At 35.7% G+C, this 22,727-nt stretch overlaps 4 protein-coding genes across 5 annotated transcripts in view; 2 read left to right on the forward strand and 2 right to left on the reverse strand.

The window, feature by feature from the left end:
* The window catches only part of LOC128867459 (protein argonaute-2), a 39,092-nt gene extending 30,527 nt beyond the window's left edge, over window positions 1-8,565 (reverse strand). Inside the window, exons 1-3 of one of the 2 annotated variants that reach the window (XM_054108664.1) lie at window positions 8,178-8,565; window positions 7,855-8,056; window positions 6,848-7,777 (exon numbers count right to left, since the gene is read on the reverse strand). The gene's annotated coding sequence lies outside the window, so the exon portion shown is untranslated. The remainder of the gene's footprint in view (window positions 1-6,847; window positions 7,778-7,854; window positions 8,057-8,177) is intronic. The other variant, XM_054108665.1, reaches the window with a different exon arrangement.
* A 1,313-nt stretch (window positions 8,566-9,878) lies between these two features.
* LOC128867927 (uncharacterized) lies at window positions 9,879-11,855 on the forward strand. The gene is made up of 2 exons (XM_054109553.1): window positions 9,879-10,275; window positions 10,632-11,855. Exons 1-2 carry the CDS (start codon window positions 10,219-10,221, stop codon window positions 11,106-11,108), a joined length of 534 nt encoding a protein of 177 aa, XP_053965528.1. The 5' UTR covers window positions 9,879-10,218; the 3' UTR covers window positions 11,109-11,855.
* Window positions 11,856-15,383: 3,528 nt separating this feature from the next.
* Window positions 15,384-18,245, forward strand: LOC128866505 (anaphase-promoting complex subunit 5). Its single transcript, XM_054107309.1, has 3 exons — window positions 15,384-16,067; window positions 16,130-16,560; window positions 16,616-18,245. The coding sequence occupies exons 1-3, from the start codon at window positions 15,563-15,565 to the stop codon at window positions 17,954-17,956; spliced, it is 2,277 nt and encodes a 758-aa protein (XP_053963284.1). The 5' UTR covers window positions 15,384-15,562; the 3' UTR covers window positions 17,957-18,245.
* Window positions 18,246-18,941: 696 nt separating this feature from the next.
* Window positions 18,942-20,498, reverse strand: LOC128866506 (proteasomal ubiquitin receptor ADRM1 homolog). The gene is made up of 5 exons (XM_054107310.1): window positions 20,393-20,498; window positions 20,131-20,338; window positions 19,748-20,073; window positions 19,514-19,686; window positions 18,942-19,447 (listed from the first exon to the last, which is right to left on the reverse strand). The coding sequence occupies exons 2-5, from the start codon at window positions 20,320-20,322 to the stop codon at window positions 19,011-19,013; spliced, it is 1,128 nt and encodes a 375-aa protein (XP_053963285.1). The 5' UTR covers window positions 20,323-20,338; window positions 20,393-20,498; the 3' UTR covers window positions 18,942-19,010.
* Between the last annotated feature and the right edge of the window lie 2,229 nt (window positions 20,499-22,727).

The following is a 22,727-nucleotide window of genomic DNA, read 5'->3' on the forward strand; positions in this document are numbered from 1 at the left end:
ATGTGTGTGCTTTAGAATCAAAATTCCTCTTAAATGTCTTTGTATGTGTTTATTATTTATTTATTCTCATAGTTTGGATAACAGTTGAATGATGACAAATTACAATAAATCCGAAAGGTGTTCGATTTCAAAATACTTTATGCCAGTTTTGAAATTTCACTTTCCCTACGACTTAATTGCTTAAATTAAGCAAACTTGGGAAGCAGGAAACTTGCCTGGACGAATACAAAATTAAATACAGAGTGGATATGTACATACATATATTTGCATACCCTGTGATCCTGCGTATTTTTTTACCTAACATTTCATAGACTTGGAGGGCAGACAATAATAAAAGTGAATGAATAGAAAGTTAAGCAGACAAGTAAAAAAAATTGTCGATGGTCCGGCCAAAGAGAAAATTCGAGTAGAAAAATGTATCCCGACGGAGAAAGTTGAATTGTCACTGAAAGGGGATGTTATAAAAGGGCAAAAACTGTTTGCTTAGTATTTGCACAAGATACATATAGAAAGAATTTAATTCCATACACGTAGGCATATGTAGGTTTATACATACACACACTGTATTTGTATATAGTCGCCAATACAGAAATAACGCAACCTTCTCCAACTACAATGGTTTACGTGATTCCATACCTGTCTCGGCCTTGGTGTGGATAATTGCGCTCAGAGCGGTACGTTTAACCGTAAGGATAAACGAAAGAACAGAGAAAAGGATGCATAACGTTGGTACGTCATTTGAAAGAGATAACTATATGTATGGAGGTTAGTTTCTGTTGTTTTTGTCATTTTCGTGGGAAACGAAAATTAAAAACATAGTAATAATAACAAAATACACATACCTACTTATGTAAATACTAGAACGACCATGTGTGCCTAATATACCTAATAAAAAGTTACATATAGAAAATCCATTTGTTTACATACCTACTCTGAGCAGCTTGTGTGTTGTACTAAGTTTGTGTTTAATGCACACACTAAATGAATTGATACTAAACAAAAATATTATAATATATATGTATATAATTATATAATATAATATATGTTAAACGTTGGCAAAATAACTCTTATCGGCAACGTAAAAAAATTTCACATCTAATAACTGTTATCAAACGTATTAATAAAACCATTAGAAATGCATATGAGAACAGTTGTTTCTCGGGATACGTATGTGCTAGATCTCCAGGGACCGGGGTATCGGGCAGAGCGAGTAGTTCGATACCCACTCAAAACTAGTTCATTGCTCAACTGATGTTTGTTCGAAATTTTAGAGTTTTTGAACAATTTGAGTAGCTAAACAAAAATTTTTCATTTTATAAATCAGCATTTCCTTAGTTTTCTAACGACGATAGCACTGTGTATACAAAATTTCTAAAACTAAAAAAAAAAGTGCTGACAAAAAACAGCCTCGATATTTTTGGGCTCATGTTCGAAAATTTTCAAGTAATGAGCTTCGAACGGGTGTGCATTGCTCATTTACCCGGGCTGTTCGAAAATTTGCGAACAAAATCGAGGGCTCTAATATGTATGTATTAGCCATTTAATAAGAAATACTTTTTGAAGAACTAGGCCGCTACAGATAGGGGTCGAGATTTTATGGAAAATCGTATTTACGGTTTTTTATTTTGTGTGTTTAAAATAGACTTCCAAGAAACTGCATCACTTGGCCGATTTCGTTCTAACTAGCACACAATCTTGACATCCGAAAGATTAGTAAAAGTACGTTCACATATGCATTAACTACCAATAAATTCACAAAATTAATTTACCCGTTTACATATGGCAGATTACCTCAAAAATCGGCAATCAGCTGTTAATACTGCTTTGAAAGGTTTTTCTTCAGAGAAATTGCTTTGGTGGAATATTTTGGAGTTTTTGGTTTGTTTAATTATTATTAACGATATGAAGAAAACACAAGGGGAATAGCTAATTTAATTGCGCAAACGGCTGCTAATAACAGTTGAAGGAAATCCGTAAACGATGATTACTGAGGTTTACAAAAAATATGGCAGCAATACGCATTCGAAATTCGATATTACATTTTATACGGATTGGGAGTTAGCACGAAAAAGTAGATCATCTACTTATATGTGAACGTATTAATGTATAAGTCTTATCTTAGGTTAGATTAAAAATTTCACCATCCGAATCAAAATTGTGAGAGTAACTTTGTCAAATCCATGATGCAAAGAATAATGAGATGGCGCCCATCGTGGTCCCGTTACTTTGCGCTCAGCGAATTTGACAACTAGTTACGTGATTTTAGCTCCAGTATGGCCAGATTACCATTTTCGTAACTTGATTTATCATTTTTTTTTTGTTATTTTTATTATTTTGTGTCTCGGAGTTTTAGTTCTTTCTTCATGACATTTTTCTAGTTCTTCTAATTAAAATGTCATGTTTATAATTTTGTAAAATATACATTTTTTAATAATTATTTAAATAATTCACTCAGTTTTATTTAGCTTTACTTTTTTTAACATCTGGTGGCATTGCCCGCGATTGCCGGTGTTGTTGGTGTTCTTCTGCTTTCGGCACTCAAATCTCTCTCTCGCTACTGCAGAGTTGCCTAGCTTTGGATATAAAAACGAACTAAATGCCCATTTAAAGAAAATAAAACACGAAATTTTTATTGTGTTACTTAAAGAACTTTGTATGCGTGACAAATTGACTGTAGAATGTGCGTTTTTTTTAAATAAATGTGTTATGCTTATGTACAATTTAATTTATGAGTTTTTTTGTTAAGCGAAACTCTTTTGTTAAGGGAACGACTTTTTTTCTATATTTAAAGTTCTGTAACTAGATAAGGTACTCTTTTCGTAAAAATGTCAGTATGGTTTCTTTAGTATTTTCTGGTATTTTCTTGTTTATTTTTACAATGAATATAACTCTTAATGTCCTATGTCTCACTAAGGATTGATGACCGGAAGAAACGATTACATCTCTATGGTTTTAATTCGCATTCAATAAATTCAAAGGCTTTTTAAAATGTGTAAAAAGGTTTTCAATCTTAAGAAGAGTTGAGAGAGGGGCATTTAATATTTTTGCATAGCCTTAAATGGAGCCAAAAATTAAATTTTCACTTTCAAATTATCAACACTGCTTCCGCCATCCATCCAGTGGCACCATCCGTTCAAGGCACTTCTCCTGGCGCAACTCCATCAGCACTATTAAAATCCACATTCACAGATTGTTCAATCTTATCAGCGGCTGTGCAACAATATTAGACACTATAAAATGTGTAGATCCACGACTTGGTTGAACAATTTAATATGATTTGCAAAATATTTAACATTTTCCCCACCATTTTTTCAAACTACTACATTTTATAAGAATCAACTAATTTTCATTAGCACTAAAATCTTCTCAGAGTGGCCTTTTTTAAACTTCTTTTGTATAATAATACAGTTTTTTTTAACCTAAAGTCTCGGTAGCCTTAAATTAAAAACAAAAAGAAACAAACACCAAACTTAAAAATTGTCGCATTTTCGGTATAAAAAAGCACTAAATTTATTGCGAAGATCAAATGGTTGGCAATACTGCACAACTCTGCAAACGTGACGTCACGTACGCTCTGATGGGCGCAATCTTCTTTATATCATTCTTGTGTCAAATCGTCATAGGGGAATTGACAGCGCAATTGTGCCTGCTCATTTCAAATGTTTCTTATGTTTTTCCAATCAGTCGATGTTCAGACGACAACGAAGTAAAATGAGCAGTGGTTGCGTTGATTTTTCGTATATGACCAATACAATCTCAGTTTTTGCAAACCTCTGTTGTAAACAAACTGCAGTCATAGAACTTATTACGCCAGAAAATCAGCTGATACCGCAAATTCGCTAGAAGGTTTGATTTTGGCTACATCTTTATTCATCGTAGTTGATAAGGGACAATTCCAAGTTCCTATTCTGGTCGTAAGTTTAGTACAACTCAAATATAAAGTAGAACCATAAGTGAACATACAGTAGAATTGTACACCCATGTAAGTGGAATCATTTTCGTATAATTGGTCAGAGAAAGGAGCAATACTTTAAGCATATTTTATTAATAACTTTTGAACTTTTGAAAAAAATCATTCTCCGAGTTAGGATTATTAATATTGGGGTCATACCCCAGTGAATTTTTCCATTAAAATTTGTCGTTACATTATCAACATAAACAAGTGGATTCATTTAAATATCTCCCATATATCGCGTATGTAATCCGGGAACGTGATTATTTTAATATTAAACACAAATTTAATAGAATAATAAAAAACTTGCTCTTTCAGGCTTAATCGTTTCATCTCTTGTGTAGACCTCTCACATCGTTTAAGTAAAACAAATCCATTCTTCAACATAAAACAACACAGCTATGCGAATATATGTATATACATATGTACATACATAGCGCTTAAACCCTTTTTGGGTGTTTGGCCGAACTCCTCCACATATTTGTGGCGTGCGTCTTGATGTTGTTCCGCAAATGGAGGGATCTACAGTTTTAGGCCGACTCCTAATGGCAAATGGTTTTTATGCGAAGCTTTTTCATGGCAGAAATATACTCGGAGGTGTGCCACTGCCTGCCGAAGGGCGACCGCTATGAGAAAAAACTTCATTTTGGTGTTTTACGGGGATTCGAACCTACGTTCTCCGGATGGTAGCCATGCACCAACCCATTCAGCTACGACGGTGCCTATAGTAAGATAGGGTCAGCAAAATGAAAGAAATTTATAACGAGAGTTTCACAGAGGAACCGGCGCATTATCCGAAGGAGAGGCCGCAGAGTATGGTACATGTAACCGAAGTTGACTTTGGGTGGATCCGGCGTTGGCAAATACAGCAGAAATAAACTTCAGGTAGGTCCAGGATTAAACTCAATGTTAGCCTTTCTGCATAATAGAGCTGGTCCTGTGACGATAGACGAGGGGGTAGGGGTAACGTACTGGGCAGGTCCAGTTTCGAGAAAAATCCGAGGCATTCCGGTACGGAGAACCGGCTGCCATCGGAATCATAAACATATATAAAATATGTATAAATATGGTTTCTTATATTTTGTTGATTTCTTTTTTATAGCGAGCAAAAAATTTAAAACCAAGCAATGCGATTTACCTTGAATAAGCCGAATGGTTTGGTGCTTGACTACCATTCGGGAGAGCGTAGGTTCGAATCTCCGTGCAGGAAATAGCAAAATAAAAGAAAAAGTTGTTTCTAATAGCGGTCGCCTCTCGGCAGGAAAAAGCTTCGCATAAAAACCATTTGCCATTAGGAGTCGGCCTAAAACTGTAGATCCCTCCATTTGCGGAATAACATCGACACAAATAGGAGAAGTGTACGCACCAATTATTTATTTTTTAAGTCGATTAGAAGGAGATTTCAAATGAAATTGCATAAACACATTTTTAAGCAAAGTGTTTTTACTTTGTAAATAACGAAAGGGAGGGGTCTATGTAGACTTCTGTCGGCCCCTGTATTTCATTAATTATGTTAAACTATAAATTACGCTGTAAAACTTGATAACTATGAACTATAATTATTTTTACTATACATATAGGAATATTATTGTACTACTTAGCATATAAGCATATAAATGTATAAATTAGGTTTTAAGACCGTAAAAACTAAATAAATAAATAAATGTATATACCTTACTATTCTCTTCGTAAAAGTACCTATTTACAAACTCTCGAAACAAGAACATTTATCTATAATCTTGTAGTGAATTTTTTGTCCAGAACTTGGAAAAGATATACTTTAATGTGCCTCGCAAGCCCAAGCCAATTTTTGCTTGATTGCATTTTGCTTGATTTTCCGAATTCTTGCAGAATTTGATAAGATCTTAGAGTTTTTAGATATTGATTTTGGGTTCTATAAAGAAATTTATCGATCAAATACCAAAGATTATAATGCAATTTCCTGTCGAAACTGCCTACCGTTACAGGAGAAAAGCGACGACGGCCGGCAGGTTTTGTCAAGTGCTGCAATAACTACTTACATCATCAGAATGCAGAGTTCATTAAAACTATTTTGATAAAAATTTAAATCTGAAATTTAAAGGAAATTTGAGGAAGTTTATTTTTAACAACTAATATATATACATATATATGTTTGCACATCTGATGGCATACAATTATAATATACGTATGTACATACATGTGTATGCACCAGTAGTTTTCTTAATTTCGATTTTATTTTATTACTTTCTATGTTAATAAAAGCGTCAACCAAACCAATACGTTGCTCAAATTTAGACCAAAATGAATGAGAAATCGCCTAGAGCACAACCTATTAGAAAATACAAAAAAAAATTTACTGTTGTTTTTAAATTTTACTTGGGAATAACTGAGTGTATCAATAGTTGATATAATATTTCAAATAAAATTTGATTGTAAAGGCATTTTAATTTATTTCGTTCATATTTTCCTCTTTCTCACGCAAATTAATATAGAGGAGTGTAAAAACTCCCTTTTTACTGCTTATCAAAGCTTTAATAATAATTGTATAAATATGGTACCATGGCTATAGATTATATAAAAATAATTGAGTGAACATTCTCCAAAACTTGTAAAACAAACCAAAATCATATACCATAGTACTCCACTCTCAATTTTATTTACATATGCGTGTATACATGTACGTTGAAGTAAAAGCACACATATTTCTGGATATGTGTACATAGAACTAACTACATGCACGTACTACATATACTGCGAATACTGCAACAATTTAACTTTTCACGGTCGCCCTTTTAGAGATTATTAACTCGCTTCGGCAAGGCTTTAGTTATTTACAGTTTTTTCCGACCAATGTGTCCCTGAATTTATATGCTTTATTGTGTATATTTTTTACTCACTTTCGTCTCAGCTTACCTTATCGATTGTTTCTGTGATTGAGGGATAATCCTACACAGAATGTCGAGCCAATTTTGAAGTTTAATTGTTGTCAGTTTTTCATTTACACCGTTAAAAGTTAATTCACTTATTTGTTTGGTACAATTTTAGAGTTTTTCACAAAACATTTTACAAACTTTATTTTTTATTTTCTTTCTTTTGAAGGAGGCATTGTAACTTTATGATGATCGCTTTCAAATTTGTTTCACTATTATAGTTATTTTTTATAAGCATTTTCATAAGTTTCTTAAGTGTGCCAACATTTTCATAACATTAAACATGTACATAAACTATGTATGGTACATTAAAGACGCGCGACATTTTCTTAAATTTCTTTATCAATATACATATATAACAGGTACATTCCAGATTTAATTTGTGATTTTCAATGATAAACATAAACATATGTAACTGCATTTTTTATCATAATTTCTCATAGTTTTATTCCAATTGTTAAAACACCTTTTTGACAATTTTCGACATTTGGAAATTTCCGAAAACAAGCACATTTCATCAGCACAAGCGATAAAACGCAATTTCTCGTTTATTCCCACTGGTAGCAGAGCGAATGGCGGTGGCAGCAGCTGCGACAGCAAAGACGACTTTGCAGCTCCCCTCCTGCACTCAGTTGATTTTTCTGCTTATTTGCTCCAACAACATACAACGCAATGTACCAGAGAGGTAGCCGAGCCGGCTATCCAACCTGGGGAGGGGGTGGGCGAGAACCGAGCAATCAGCTTTGCGACTAACGAACTACATAAGCATAAAGGGCATGCGGGTGTTTTGAATGCCAGGTGGGCAGGAAGACGAGTGGAGGGATGACTTTCTTCGCTCCTGTCTCGGCTTTTCACTTTTGCTGGTATTGCTGTTTTAGCTGATACTTCAAGTTTCTCCAATAATTTACATCTTCTATTATATGGGGATATTAAAACATCTGTAGGAGTAAATGTGTATTTTTTAATATTATTTGTGCCTTTTGCACTCACTTTTAATGCTCATTTACAAATATCTTTTTGAGGCCTTGCACTTCGGATATTTTATTGGTGTTTTCGCTTTTGAGCAGCCGCTTCTACAAGTATATACAATATAAACACAAGCTCTCTCGTTCAGTCCAATTCCTCTCCTTTTTCCTCTTATTTATATTCAAATCAATCCAAGTAGTTGCAGATTTAGACTTTCATAAATAATCTGCTTTGCAAATGTAAAGCCATTAACGAATAATAAACAACACATATAAGTAACCGCTACCAAATCTAATACGTGCATACATACATATGTAAGTATATGTACAAATAATATAAAAAATTACCACACTCTCGACCGCACAATTGGTTGCTATTGTTTTACAGTACTCCGGTTTTCATTCACATACATACATACTATACCAATATGTACACTAGCTTTGTCATTTGTTTGCTATGCTGTTTCTGATAAGAGCATTTCGCGGTGCGCACAAAAACAATATACATACAGACTTTTGCATACAAATGCACCACTTGTTATTGTTATAATAATTTACTAATCTGATTGCAATCTGCACTCCCTTCTTTAATTCTGCCGCCAGAATTTGCGTCAATGATTACCAATGGTTAAAAACAAATTGCGCCGAGTTGAAAACTGTGCAGCCATAAATTGGCTGCGAAAACAGACACAGATGCAAAACACTAAACGGCGACGATGCGACGATGTTGTGAACGAGAGCTGGAAGAACGTAGCAGGAAAAAGCAAAATTGGAAACGCAAAAACGAAAACGAAAAGATAAAATGATTCGAAACAAAATGAGGGATAACAGAGAATTTGTCTTCCCTAATCATATGAATAGACGTTACAAATTGGTTTGTGTAATGGTAACCTGTATAGCATTTGGATAACTTCACACTGACGTCCACACATATTCGTCGATTTGCAATAATTTTAATACATAAACTTTGGTAACTAAAAAAAATGACAACTGTTTGCAAACCCAGCAGCATACTAACGGCTAATCAAAACAAATTGATTTTGAACATTAGACCTAAATTTATATGTTGCTAGCGGTTGCTTTAGTGCTAGCGGTAATTGATAGAAAAGTAGTCTCAATCGTTAATTTTTGACAGCTATGATTAAACAATAATAATACGCCCACATATAAAATACGTCCGTAATTAAAAAGCGAGATTACCCATACAAAATTTCTCTCCCGAAATCTGGGATTATAAAATAATCCTAGATTATTACCATACTTTTTTAAATACAACCCTGTGTTACCGATTATTATTTTTATGTCATGAATGTAAAGAGAAACGTCAAAGTAAAAACTAAATAATATTGACGCCGGCAAAGAAAATAGCTTTGTTGACATAATTCTAATAAAATATTTGTTGAATATTATTAATTATGCATTCGTATAACAAAACAAAAGTGTGCCCAAACACTTTGCACTTATTACTTATTATAAAGTATGATGTAAAATTTCGCATGCGTATTGCTGCCATAATTTTTTGAAACCTCAGTAAACGTCGTTTATGAATTTAATCCAACTGTTTATTACTAGCAGCCAATTGCGCAATTAAATTAGCTATTCCTTCTCCTTTTCTTTTAGTCATATCGTGAATAATAATTAAACAGACCAAAATATTCCACCAAAGCAATTTCTATAAAGAAAAACCTTTCAAAACAGTCTTGGCAACTTATTGTCAATTTTTGAGGAATATGCCATATGTAAACGGGTTGATGAATTTTGTGGACTGCAGCAAGCATAATCAAGAAAAAGATCGAAACACGTAAAGCTAAATACACACCAGGCAACCGTTGCAGCAACACGGTCATGTTAAAGCAACCGTTGCCTCGTGTGTAGCTGTTTTGATTGATTTTCGTGTGCTGCAACCGTTGCCTGAAATATCAAATAAATTTGATTTTTGGGATAGGTTGCTGCAACCGATGCTTCGTGTGTATCATTGTTTACTGCTTTTACTCGTTCAGTTCGTTGAAAACAAGCGAAGAAGAAAGTTCGTGCGGAGTAAAATAAAGTAAAAAAGGAAAAAATGGCAATTGAAAATAATGAAAATTATGTTCATTTTATTAACGAATATAAAAATTTGAGAGAGCTGTGGGATATATGTAAGTAGTGAAAAATATAAAAATAAAAATTTTAGAAAAAAAGCCTACGAGCAATTAAAAAATGAATACAATAAAATTGATAAAAATGCTACAGTGAATACGGTAAAAAACAAAATCAAAAACATGCGCACTGATTACAGTCGCGAGTTAAAAAAAAAAATTCAAAGTGAAAAAGTGGTGCTGGCCTTGATGACCTGTATGAACCGAATTTATGGTATTTTGAAGCCCTTGATTTTTTAAGAGATTTAGAGATGCCCGAGCCTGGAATCAGTACAGTAATAAATTCAGACGATGACAATGCTTCAAGGGTAAGTATATTTATTTTAAGTTATATTGAAAATTGTTATTGGCCTTGATTTGATTATTAATTTTTGATTTTTCTTGTTGAGCTCGAAGCCAAGTATAAATAAAAAACAGGACGGCGTCTGAATTTTGGTTTTTATTTTCGACGACATTTCGATCTCCGCCTGAGATCATCATCAGATCGAAGTAGCGACGAAAATAAAAACCAAAATACCGACGCCGTCCTGTTTTTTATTTATACTTGGCCTCAAGCTCAACAAGAAAAATCAAAAATTTAATTAAAACTGTCAGTTATAATAGCATGCAGCGAGCCACTGGAAAAAGTATGTTTTCTAACTTTACATTCCTATTAATCTTTCAGAGTCCTATGCCAAGTACGAAGAAACCTAGAAGCTCACAAAATTGTGAGAGGAACGAGCTATTACGAAAAGCTACCAGGCATATTGAAAATTTGGCACAAAAAGAAGAAAGCGACGAAGCCGATACTTACGCAAAGGCCTGGGCGTGCTCATATCGCAAATTATTAGTGGAACAAAAGCTATTTGCGAAAAAGGCTTGCGACGAAATTTTTATTTTGGGACAGCTGGAGAAATTGACATTGGATTCTGTGCAGACCCAAACGTCCACATACCTACCTCGACATGCTATTTATAAGCCAATATCGCAAACAATATCAATGAGCGATGTTTCAAACAGTGCGTCTGTTTCTCAATCGACTCCAATCCAGTTCAGCTCATCGTCTTCTCCACAAATCATTCATGTAGGAGATGCTGATGAAGCAAATAGAGTGCAGTATTCGTCATTTCAAGACCTACTCTCAGTTGTAGACTTCAATTGAATTAATAAAATTTAATTACTTTTTTATTCCTTTTATTTTTTCAGTATTTAAGGGGTTATACGCAGTTATGAAGCAAATAAAAGACGGGTTGTCAAGGATTTATCCTGAAGAAACTTCAGAATATTTTAATTTGAAAATTTTTGGCGGTTATAAAAGCATCCTTCAAGAACGTAAAAAAATTTTTTATTTATGAAAATGTTGATTATAGAGCGCGCTGCAGGCCATTTCTGGAACCTCCTTTAAAAAAAGACGATTTACGGTGTACATCGTAACTCAGGATTGGATTATCTGAAATCAAAAAACCAAACAAATTTTGTTAATATATTAGATTATCTAGTAATTAATCGTTCGGCTAATCAAAATAGTGGATTTTCAAAAAATGGCAGCTTTTAAAAGAAATTATTTCGATTTTTACGTTAAAATTTGGCCGTAAATTGATTAAAAAATGGAAAATAAGTATCAGATTTACAAAAGGAACGATTAATTACTAGAAAATGTATCTTTAAAGATTGAGTTAAAACGGTTGACCGATCAAACAAGCCGTTTTCGAGATATCGTGTACACCGACTTGAAAAATGCCGTTTTGAAAAAAACACGTTTAAAGTTTCAATACCTACCTTAAAACGTGCCGAGGCATCTCTACATATTTAGGTATAACTCCGAAAGTATTGCTTAGATCTACTTCAAATTTCGTGCGTATACTTTTGAATATATGTACATTACAAAAATTCAATAAAAAAAAATCTATTTTTTTGAAAGTCATAACTGCGTATAACCCCTTAAGTAACTAAGCAAAACAAATCTTTGAATAAAAATATGAGAAAACAATCCTGAATTTCTTTATGAACCTTGTAAAGCATAGATGGTTTGGCATAAATTGGTTCGTACTGTTTTTGCTTCAGATGTTGAATTCCTACCAAAAGTTGGCTCCAAATTTAGTACTGGAATTTCGCTAATATCTTCTGCGCCATTGTAAGCGGAATCAATTTCTTTCTTTATGAAATTGTGTAAGGAGCAACAACTTAATACTATTTTGCTTGCTTTTTCGGGCGAAAGAGCTATGGTAGTATTCATTACTCGAAACCTTGCTGCCAATATTCCAAATGCATTTTCCTCTTTTACCCTTGGCGAACTGAGCATTTTAGTAAATAAATTCTGTGAGGGCGATAAGGCGCTGTGTGCATAAGGCTTCATTATGTTTGGACGAAGAGCAAAGGCGTCATCCGACACAAAAAAAAAAAAAAAATGGAGTCGGTGCTTCACCAATTACTGGGCTTAAGCTTGGTAAGTTTAGTTGGCCTCTATCGAATTTTTTAAAAAAATTAGTGTTATTAAAGACACCACCATCTGAAATTCTACCATTTGTACCAATGTCCACCATCATAAATTCGGAGTTGCTATTAACAATCGCCATCAGTACAATGCTGAATGTTTTCTTGTAGTTAAAATAATTAGAACCAGAATGCGGTGGCCTTTTTATTCTAACGTGCTTTCCATTCAGAGCTCCGAAACAATGCGGAAACTTGCTTTTTCACAAAATTTGGCAGCTGCAACCAACCATTCAGCGGAAGTTTTCGGTAGCTAAAAATATTTGTATTACCTTAAGATATGTAATGTTAAAAGAATTAGCTGACAAACCTTAATGTAGTCCCTTAAAACTTCGTTGATGGCATCGCATGTCTCAATGACAATATTTCCAATAGCTTGTGGAGATACCGCCGTCGAAAATTTCAAGTCCGCAAAAGAGTTTCCTGTTGCAAGATACCGCAAAGTTATTGCCAGTCTAATTTCTGCTGAAATTGCCTCTCTCATTATGGTATCTTGTTTCGTTATTTTGGCCTTAACGAAGTCCAACAATTTTCTAAACAGGGCTTTGTCCATCCTCATGTAATTTTTATAGTCCGCTGGCTCATTTTCCTTCAGTTCTTTTAGCAGCCTCTCGTTCGAAAATTCGATTTTTTTAAAAGCCAATTTTTGGACGAAATTTTCTTTCTCTTCTTTTGTTGCATCTCTTCTTCCTCATTTTCGTACAAAAGCTCGTCAATTATAATAAGAGAAGTAATTTTACGTATTTCGTCGATCATTTAAAAAATTTAATTTTACATATCTTCCGCTTGTACCTTTCCTGCACCACAGTTATACACAATACTGAGATTGAAGCAACGGTCGCAACGTGTTTCTTAAACAAAGGCAACACGTTGCTTCAACGGTTGCCTCGTGTATATCTAGCTTAACATTAGGGAGTGGTGAAATTTGGTAATATAAAATCAAAGCTGATAAGATTTAACCTGGAGCCAAAAGCGTCTGTTACGTCTGAATACGCGCCATTTCGCTTTTATGATGGACGATATCGAACCTTTTGTAATTGCTTATTTATTATCAAACCCGAAGGAAAGAAAAACATACATACAGAGTTGGCAGTATTGCATCACGTGAGCGATGCGCACCTACCCTACAGCTGCGATGGAGGTAATGCTCAACGTTCTCTCTGTGAATTGCGAATGGTAGTCGCGCACCGACTCATTCGGCTACGGCGGCCGCCTTAAAGGCATATGTGCAGGAAATACCGCCCCAAAACAAAGCGATATGTGCCGATGGATAGTTTCCAGAATTTTTCAGGCGGAAGTGCCTGTCATCTGGCTATGTGCAGATATCAACTTAGACAGAAACCTGCGGAATGAGCGAATTGGCATTTTGAGCCACGGCCAGGCGACTCTAAAGGCGTTTTTATTCTTTGAAGTTAAGTCCTCATTAGTTTTATAATTCGCAGAATTTAAAAAAAAAAATCTTCGGCTTGTCTGAAAATTATTTTTAAAGGAAAGTTCATAAGCCTCTCTTCTTAAAATATTGAGAAATATGAGATATTTTATAAAAATATTCACAAGTACATATAGGGTTATTCAATAGGTGCGCTTCAACTTTTTTCCGATAGGGAGGGCGAACGACGCAATATTTTTTATGTTTCGCTTGTCATTTGTAAACTTCATTAGTATACATTTCATCATGGAACGCTACACACTTGAGCAACGATTGCAAATCGTGCAAATTTTTTATGAAAATAATCGTTCTGTTGCTGCTACTTTAAGAGCATTACGGCCATTTTACGGTCCATTTAACAAGCCGTCCCGTTTTGGGGTTATGTGAAGTCATTGGTCTACAGTAACAAGCCGGCGACGATTTGTGAGCTCAGAGCCAATATTGAACGCGAAATTGCTGGAATTTCGGCCGATTTATGCAAAAGAGTGGTCGAAAATTGGGTTCAACGATTGGACTTCGTAAAACGTGCACACGGTGGTCATGCAAAAGAAATCGAATTTCATACTTAAATGTATATGTTCAAACTCGATAATAAAAAAAAAAATTAGTTAAAAAAGTCAAACCGTTTGTGTTTTATTCAAAAAAGTTCAAAAGTTGAAGCGCTCTTACTGAAAACCCCATTATAAACTCTTCGAAATATAATACTTTCTTTTTTCCGAGTAAATCTTTCAGACGTTAATGATATCTTCAGAGGTACTGGAAGTTGCAGTTGCTTCATTAGCTGGAACTCCTCCTTAGAAGACATCTTGGTCTTTCACAGTTATTAAGCAGTTTAGAAATCTCCTCAACATAATACTTTTTTTCACAGTATCTGTTTTTGCTTCCATTATTAAAATTTAACATTTTCTGGTTTCAATAACGTTTGCTAGTTTTGCTTTGGTGAACCTTTCGTTTCGGTTTGACAGCAAAATTCGATAAAATCCAGATGCTAATTAGGGAAGATAACGATTTGTTCGTAATTCGCAAGGTAATTGAGACTGTATTACTTACAAATGCGGTAACTCGCTATTAAAACTTTATATGGTGACAGTCGGGAAGTGAATTACGAATGAAAGAGGGAACTAGGAATGGGGGAGAAAATTGCTGTCGTGGGAACATATCGATGGTTTTCGAGAAAAGTGACATAATTCAAAAGTACAAAATACTGAGTTGGGTCAGTTTTCTAGATAAGTGACGCGCCAATTCGATCACCTGACAAAACGACATTTACACCATTTGCTTCAAGATTCGCTTATGACGCTTTTCCAGATAAAAATATATAAACTCTGTAGTGATTTTTGCTTTTAACGGCAAAATTCCGAATTTGAGTTAATTTTGAGTTGTGTCTCTTTTCTCGAAAACCATCGATATCTTCAGATAGTTGGAATCGAGGAAAAGTTCCGATAATCGTAAAAGCGAATCGTATGTGCGCGGTCGGTCTAAATCGAACAGCTCGTAAAGTACCACCTATTGAAAACATTGGTGACAGCACTGCTTTACCATTAAAAAATTTAGGAAAGTACTTTTGGGAGCAACCTTATATGAAAATCAAGTTTGTGTGTGTTTATTTAAATTTTAAAGTGTATTTGCCACTTCGTTGGACTGATATATATAAGTTGTTGCAAGGATAATTTGAGGTGAAAGGTAATTTGTTTAGAATGCACTATGAAGAGCTTGATGCTTTGGATCCGCGTAATGCCACTTATACGAGCCGAATAGAGACACCTCCTCCTCACAAAGTTGCTGTTCTGATTTTAGTGCAGCAGTATCTCAAAGTAAAAAACGCCGCTACCGACGCAGGAATCGCCTTTCCTTTGCAGGCCCGGCGAAATTTTTGTATGGTACTACTAAAATTGATACAGTACCCCGATATGACCTACAATGACTTGTACAATTTACTTACTTCTCCACGATATAAAATAAATGTCTTGCATTTGGAAAGTTTCGAAAAAGCTATGTCCAATATTTTTACTCTCGGCATTGCAACGCTCTGTGACTTTGCTGAGCGCCAGAATTGGGATAATCTTCTATCAGAAGAATTGGGTGTCAGTCAATTTAGTATTGTGGGGCTATATATTCGACGTGTGTGTGTTATTCTGGAACGCTTGTCTTTTCCGGAAATTATGGCTCTGTATAAGAATATTTGCTTATACTATGAAAAAGGTTAGGCGAAGCAAACATATACCTCTTTATTTTATAAAACATTAATAACGGATTGATTACAGGAGTACGTTCACTGGCGATTGGGCCGCGAAGAATAGGGGCAACCGCGTCCAATGCTCAGGATAATGTATTTCAGCGCCCTCTTGGACGAAATGCGGACGATCCTGGAAACACATTAGAGGGATCTGCATTAGACACAGATACCGTGCACCAAGATCGAAACCTCCACAGTAAATGGAGTCCAAAACAGGCGGATCTTTTCGTAACTCAACAATGTAAATTGCTAGAGAACAACGAGCTTCGTGCGCTGCCGCCTATAGAGCTTCAAAATAAATTAACTGAAATAATACAGGACAACCCGCTCAATTCGCAAGCGTACTTTTTGGGTTACATGAATCAATTAAGGTTACGAGATTATTACGGTGCTATGGATGCCCTGCATCGTGCCTTCGATCGAGGCCCTATGCAGATGATGACTCAATGTGAACAAAAGGTTAGTTTTAAAAAATTCCAAATGAAAATTCTAACACTAAGTTCTTTCCTTACAGGGTTTTCAGTACTTTAGTGTCAACTTAGCAGTATTGCATGCTTGCTTCGACCATCGTCGCGAGGCATTAAACGCCCTAAAGGAATGCATTATGTTGGCACAAGAATGTGGCGATAAACGTTGTTTAGATTTAGCAAATTCGTGGTACTGCTTACTTAATAGCAACAAGATCGACCCCTTTGAAAAAAGTCTGCCCGACATTCAAGATCCTGGTCTGGTACAATCTTTATCGTTAGCAATCCAATATGTTGTGAAATTTGGTGTGCAGTGTGGGTATTTGCCTTTGGATCTCTTCGAATTGCTACTCAAGAGTGACGAACTGAATAACAAGAACTCCATCCTAGAGCATGCGTCCAATTCACTAGCCTTAAGATCTGCGCTTTGGTGTCTCTATGGACGTCACGAAATTTCATCGTTGTATGCTCAGTTGCTCCTTCAATTGAAGAAAACATGGGCCTTTGGCGATATCGGTAATTCAGAGAGTGTTAGTAAAGTACTCGCTAGCTTAGCATTGTGGTTGAATGTCCAAGGAGAACTTCAAATGAGCGCTGTGGTGCAAAATCACGCCCGTAGCCGTTTTCCGCGTTACCCAAACGCAAACAATTGGATGATTAGCGAATATCACATCGTCATACAACAATGTATTTATCGGTGCCGCTGGCAGGAAGCAATCAAAGCATGTAGTCAAATGTTTCTGCTGGATAAAAATGCGGGGCATCTACAACTTGCATCTGTGTTAATCGCTAAACGATATTTCAATACAGCACGACGTGTTATTCATCTACTTTATAATTGTAACTTGGATGTTTTGACGCAAGTGCGTGTTTTGGTGCTTCAAGCGTACACAACGATTTGCGAAGATCGGGTATCGTCTGAAACAGCGGAGTTCCTTATTCGGGCTTCCGTTCTGGCAACATCGGCTTATATGGAATATGAGCAAGCAGTTATCGACATGGTTCTGGCACAAGTTCTTCTTAAAATGAGAATGCCGAAAAAAGCTTTTCAAGCTGCTAAAAACTGCATGGAAAAAATTTATGAGAACGGCGGCATTTATGATCGCGCCAAAATGGATTTTTTATTTGTACGCTGCATGGTAGCAGCCAGTGAAAATGAGGAGCGCAAAATGATAAATGTTATGAAAGGGATAAGCATATTGGAACGAGCTATATCTTGTTTTAAAAAATTAGAAGCTCACGCTAAAGTACTTGATATATTTGTTTATTTAGCAAAAACCTTTCATGAACTTAAAAAACCGCAGCAGCGCAACAAATATGCATCAAAATTTAAACACTATTACTCGGAGTACCCCATAGCAAGGGAGTACCTTGGAATGGTTTTTTAGACATTTAGGCGTTGTTTTGTTAAATTAAAAATTTGTAATATTGTTCATAAGTGTAACTTGTGATGGAAATCATTGTGTAAAACCTACATGTGTAAGTATTAGTTAAAAAAAAAGAATATGTCGTGCCCTTGGAAGATGGGTATACTTTACCGAAAAGTGCTTAATTTATGTGGGCCAAGGACTGTCACTCAGTAGCGTTTCCCAGAAATGTATTTAGAAATTTGTTCATGCTGTCGCAGCAAGAATAAAAAATCCATTTTGAACTAGATTAAAAGGAATTTGAAAACTATTGCGCGGGCCGCGCTCCCTTGAACTTGACTTGGCAGTTAGTAAACGACTTGGCGATAGAAATCTGTCCCATTAAGTAGCCATATTTATCTTCAAACCAGCTCATCTACGACTTCTTTCCTTTTACTTCTTGAAAACGTCAACTATCAAAATCTACCGGTTTAGGCAGGGAACATGGTGTGTCTTCTAAGCTGAGGTAGCCAGCAAAGAAGCCTTACTTGTATAACTACTATCAGGAAGATAAAGATTTACTGAGACACCCAAGCAGTAATTAGAGCCGTGAGCTAGGTAAATTGGTGCTAATTATTGGTTTTAGAAATATCAAAAATTTACTGTTGCCCAATATAAGACTTGAAAACTAATCATAAACTTTTCACCTTAATCAGAGACAAAGCACCACCGAAATAATGGTACAATTATGTTCTGGATTTTGTATCAGATTAAAATTCCACTTATCTAAGAACTACTCCGTCATGCTCAACATATATTCATGCAATGTCTTGCTTAACACTAGCCATTTCTTCATTCGTTTCGTAAAGCCAACTTATCTAACATCCCTCCCCTTTTGGGACAATCCACAAGTATGGAGATGGTTCCGGCGACTGTGATGGACAATCCCATCCAGACCGCACTTGGTAAGCTGCCTACAAGAAAGTTCTATTATGATATATGTACATACATATGCACGTAGCAATAGTTAAAGGAAAATAGTTTATTTTTATTGCTGTCTCGTATAAATAATGGACGCGTGTTTTGTTAACAACTACTATTTTTTATCAGGCGAGTTTTCTTCATCTTCATTTGTTTTTAATTGTTCTTTATTTTTCTCCGGTTCTTTAGCTTTAGCAGTTTCCATAGTTGTGCCAGCCGGCAATTCTTTCTCCAATGCCTTAACGAACTCCTTTAAATTTCCTGCATATGCAGCAGCAACGGCATCTGATGTTAATTCAAACTGTGAGACCACGGGCCCTAGTTGTGCCGATTGAAGTGCATTCGAAAACAACGAAAGTGCTTGCTGAAACTGTGGCGATGCGATTGTATCTTTGATCTGCTGTTTTCTATTTTCATCGGCATCTTCACTTTCAGGTAGGTGAACCGATAGCAATTTTGCGCGATCTGGATCTGAAATTAATTGATTAATAGCCTCCGAACCAGTTATGGCAGTCGATAAATCAACATTCAGTGAACGGCTTGCAGATGATGCTGTATTGAAAGAATGAAACATTGAAAACTATAGTTTATATTTAAACTAATTTATCTAAAACTTACCAGGTAACGTATTTACATTGGAAGCTGTAGCTCCAGCAGAACTTCTATTGTTGCCCTTCACTTTGGGTGCAGAAGGAGTCTTAGGTGCCGTATTAGATTCTGGTGTGAGTAAATTGCTTGCCGTAGTATTACTGGCGTTGCGTGCCGTACCGCGCGAACTGCTTTCCGTACGACTAAAGATATATAATATATATTAATATCGATAATACCAAACCCATAAATTCATTTCATTACTTCATTGAACCCAATAGAGATGTTAATCCTCCCATTTGCCCAACACCTCCGAACAATTGCATTAGTTGCTGTTGTGACATGTTGTTCAACATGTACTGTAAATCACCATTGTCACTATTATTACGTTGTTGCGAAGGGGGATTATTCATTAGTTCGTTTACGCGACGGCATAGTTCTTCGTCTTTTTCAATTTTGGGTTCTTGCATCCAAAAAAACATACGACGTGACGATGACTTAAATTTTAACACATATACACGTCCCGTCTTGCATTGATCAACTCGTTTAAATTCAAAGTCGTCAGGGAAAACTATCAAATCATCCTCAACCTACAAAATTTAAATCAAGTAATTTAATGAATGCAAAAGATTTTGATTTTTACCCACCTTTCCTGTGGTACGATCTTTCCAGCAGAAATGCATTAATCCATCTTCGCTCTGCGTAAGATATACCAAGCCTTTTCGAGCATCTGGATGTACCATCTTACCTATCATGTTCATACGCCCAGCTCGAAATTCTACCAAATTGGAACTGTTGCTTGTATTACCTCCACCAATACCACTTTGACGGCCAAACATTTTTCTTTATTTTGAACTGAAATTTTTGCGATTTAGAAAGATAATTAGCCAATCAAATTTATCAATTTACCTTTAAAATGAAAAAAATATATAGGCAAAGTAAATTTGTAAGTTTTCCAAGTTCTCACGAATGACGAGCAGATTTTAATTGTCAAAAGCAATTGTCAAAATATATGTTCTCTGATTATGATTTCTTAGCCGGTAATGCAGTTTAAACTCAAATTAAAATTTTGCATTTTTACGTACAAGTTGCACGCACGACTTCTCAATAAAAAATTGGATAACAAGAACCGTCTTCAAACTTAAAAGGTTTGTATATACATATATATGCATAGTTTTTTATTTGATTGGAAGAAGGGGACTCTTGAAAAACGTTGTACTTTTAATTATTTCGAGGGATCAGTCTTAATTATTTTGCTTATTATATAAAGTATTTTCTCATTTTTGTCAGTTTTCTTCCAACGATTATATTTGTCGTCCCGTAAGCAGATTTTATGAGCCACGTATGACTCCCATGGCAGCTGGTTATACTTTACTGAAGCAGCCCGGATGTATGTATATCCGGCCAAGGATTATCACTCCAACAGTACTCCCATACATGTACGGGGTATATGCTGCTACAACATCAACAACACCAAGCCAAACTTCACTTGTCCCACAGCCTCCTTCCTCTTTAGCCCATATGATTGCTTCAGATTTTGGCAGAATCTGTTTACGGTGGCTTAGGGTTACCTTTCTGGACTGTACACTGTGTTCTTATGCGGTACTCGATGATATTTTATAAAGTGAATCAGCATGAAAGTTACGCCAGTTAATACTGTATTCACCCGCAAAATTGAGAGAATAATTGGCAAATCTACAGTAACAACCTCGCAAACTACCTTTCCGGAAATCGTAACTCTCTCTTCTGTAGCTGTCAGGAGCTTGTAGCCAACCAATGGATCCACATTACCGTTAACAAAGTCTGAGCGCATGATCGAGTTCGTTGCTCCCATGTCTAGGGTACGCACTTAGGACCAATCATTTGCAGTTCCTTACCGTCAAGTTATTGTTTGTCGGGCATTCAGTTGTGAGAATCAGTTCACGCTCCTTAGAGCTGGTCTGCGTGGTAGATGATAATTGCTTGCTATATGTTCAGTCTTGCTGCAGTTATAAAACTTTATATTCGAGCTTCTGGGTCATGTAAACTGAGAAAATAACTCTCTCCTTTCCATTGAAGTAGGTTCGTCAACTTCAACCAGATAGACTGGCTTACTTTTGTGTCAATGAAAAGGACAATTTTAGTAACCGTTCCGTTTCGTGTACAAATCTCGTATACCTCTTATAAATGCCTTTATCTATTCAGCAAAGTATGTATGTCTTCTGTGATTTTAACTGTGATATACATACGTGTATACTGCATTTCCACATTTGTGAAACCTGCGATGAAATTTCCGATGATATTTGCGACGACATTTTTGATATTATGGTCATCATCACATTCATGCCCACACCTGTTGATGGTCCTGGATTCCCTGCCCTCTCTTCCTCTTTGGTTGATGACTTCTCAGCTTCCAGCTGGATCACATATTCGTCTATACTGACGTTCTCTGCCTCCATAACCTCGTGTAGCCGGTCTTTGAACTCTGCTTTATTTCCTGAAGTTGAAAAGCCTCACTGTTCCAACTTCTTCTTAATTAGGAAATTGCCATCTTATGATAACACAAGTCGCTTGCTTTGTTTGTGTTTCTGTTTTAGTCACTTGTTAAAAAAATAACCGACCAAAATCTAGGAAACAACCAAATTAAAAAAAAAAAAACCAAATGTTTTTTTCATGTTTTTATTACAAAAAAAAAAAAAACTCGTCAGGTGACATTGTCTCCAACATGCTTCAAAATCCAACAATTTCAAAACTTCAACCGGAACTTAAACGTTGTTTCAAACATACACGGGTAACAGTGACTGTAACATTGCATGTTTGTAACTTAAGTTTGAAATAATGTTCCTCGTGTATGTCGCCTTTTACGTGCATTCTTTACAGAATTTATTTAGAAGTTAGAGAAAAAACGTTGCCGTACGCACCTCAACACATCTATTCTACAGTAAGGGAACATACCAAAAAACAGTACGTAGCAGGTTAAACTCCTATCTGTCCAGAATTGATGCCGACATACTAAACATATGCCTAGTATGTTTAGGCACTCCGCATGACACTAACCATCTTTTCACATGCCCCATCAAACCTACTCATCTAACACTCTTCTCCCTCTGGACCCAACCTGTCGAAACATCAAGTTTCTTGGACCTAGCACTAGATGAACTAGACGAAGACGACCGGTAATCTACACTTCACTGACAGGGTTAAGTATACTGCTACAACAACAATAACATCAACTCAATATATATATATATATATAATTGGCACG

Source organism: Anastrepha ludens, chromosome 6, assembly GCF_028408465.1.
Source record: "Anastrepha ludens isolate Willacy chromosome 6, idAnaLude1.1, whole genome shotgun sequence".
Classification (NCBI taxonomy): Eukaryota; Metazoa; Arthropoda; class Insecta; order Diptera; family Tephritidae; genus Anastrepha; species Anastrepha ludens.

Coding starts and splice junctions, on each gene's coding strand:
- LOC128866505 (XM_054107309.1), top strand. CDS start 15,563: ATGCACTATGAAGAGCTTGATGCTTTGGATCCGCGTAATGCCACTTAT. Junction 16,068..16,129: donor TTGCTTATACTATGAAAAAG/GTTAGGCGAAGC, acceptor GATTGATTACAG/GAGTACGTTCACTGGCGATT. Junction 16,561..16,615: donor TGACTCAATGTGAACAAAAG/GTTAGTTTTAAA, acceptor CTTTCCTTACAG/GGTTTTCAGTACTTTAGTGT.
- LOC128867927 (XM_054109553.1), top strand. CDS start 10,219: ATGCCCGAGCCTGGAATCAGTACAGTAATAAATTCAGACGATGACAAT. Junction 10,276..10,631: donor ACGATGACAATGCTTCAAGG/GTAAGTATATTT, acceptor TTAATCTTTCAG/AGTCCTATGCCAAGTACGAA.
- LOC128866506 (XM_054107310.1), bottom strand. CDS start 20,322: ATGTTTGGCCGTCAAAGTGGTATTGGTGGAGGTAATACAAGCAACAGT. Junction 19,687..19,747: donor TCTCTATTGGGTTCAATGAA/GTAATGAAATGA, acceptor ATATATCTTTAG/TCGTACGGAAAGCAGTTCGC. Junction 19,448..19,513: donor CAATGTAAATACGTTACCTG/GTAAGTTTTAGA, acceptor CTTTCAATACAG/CATCATCTGCAAGCCGTTCA.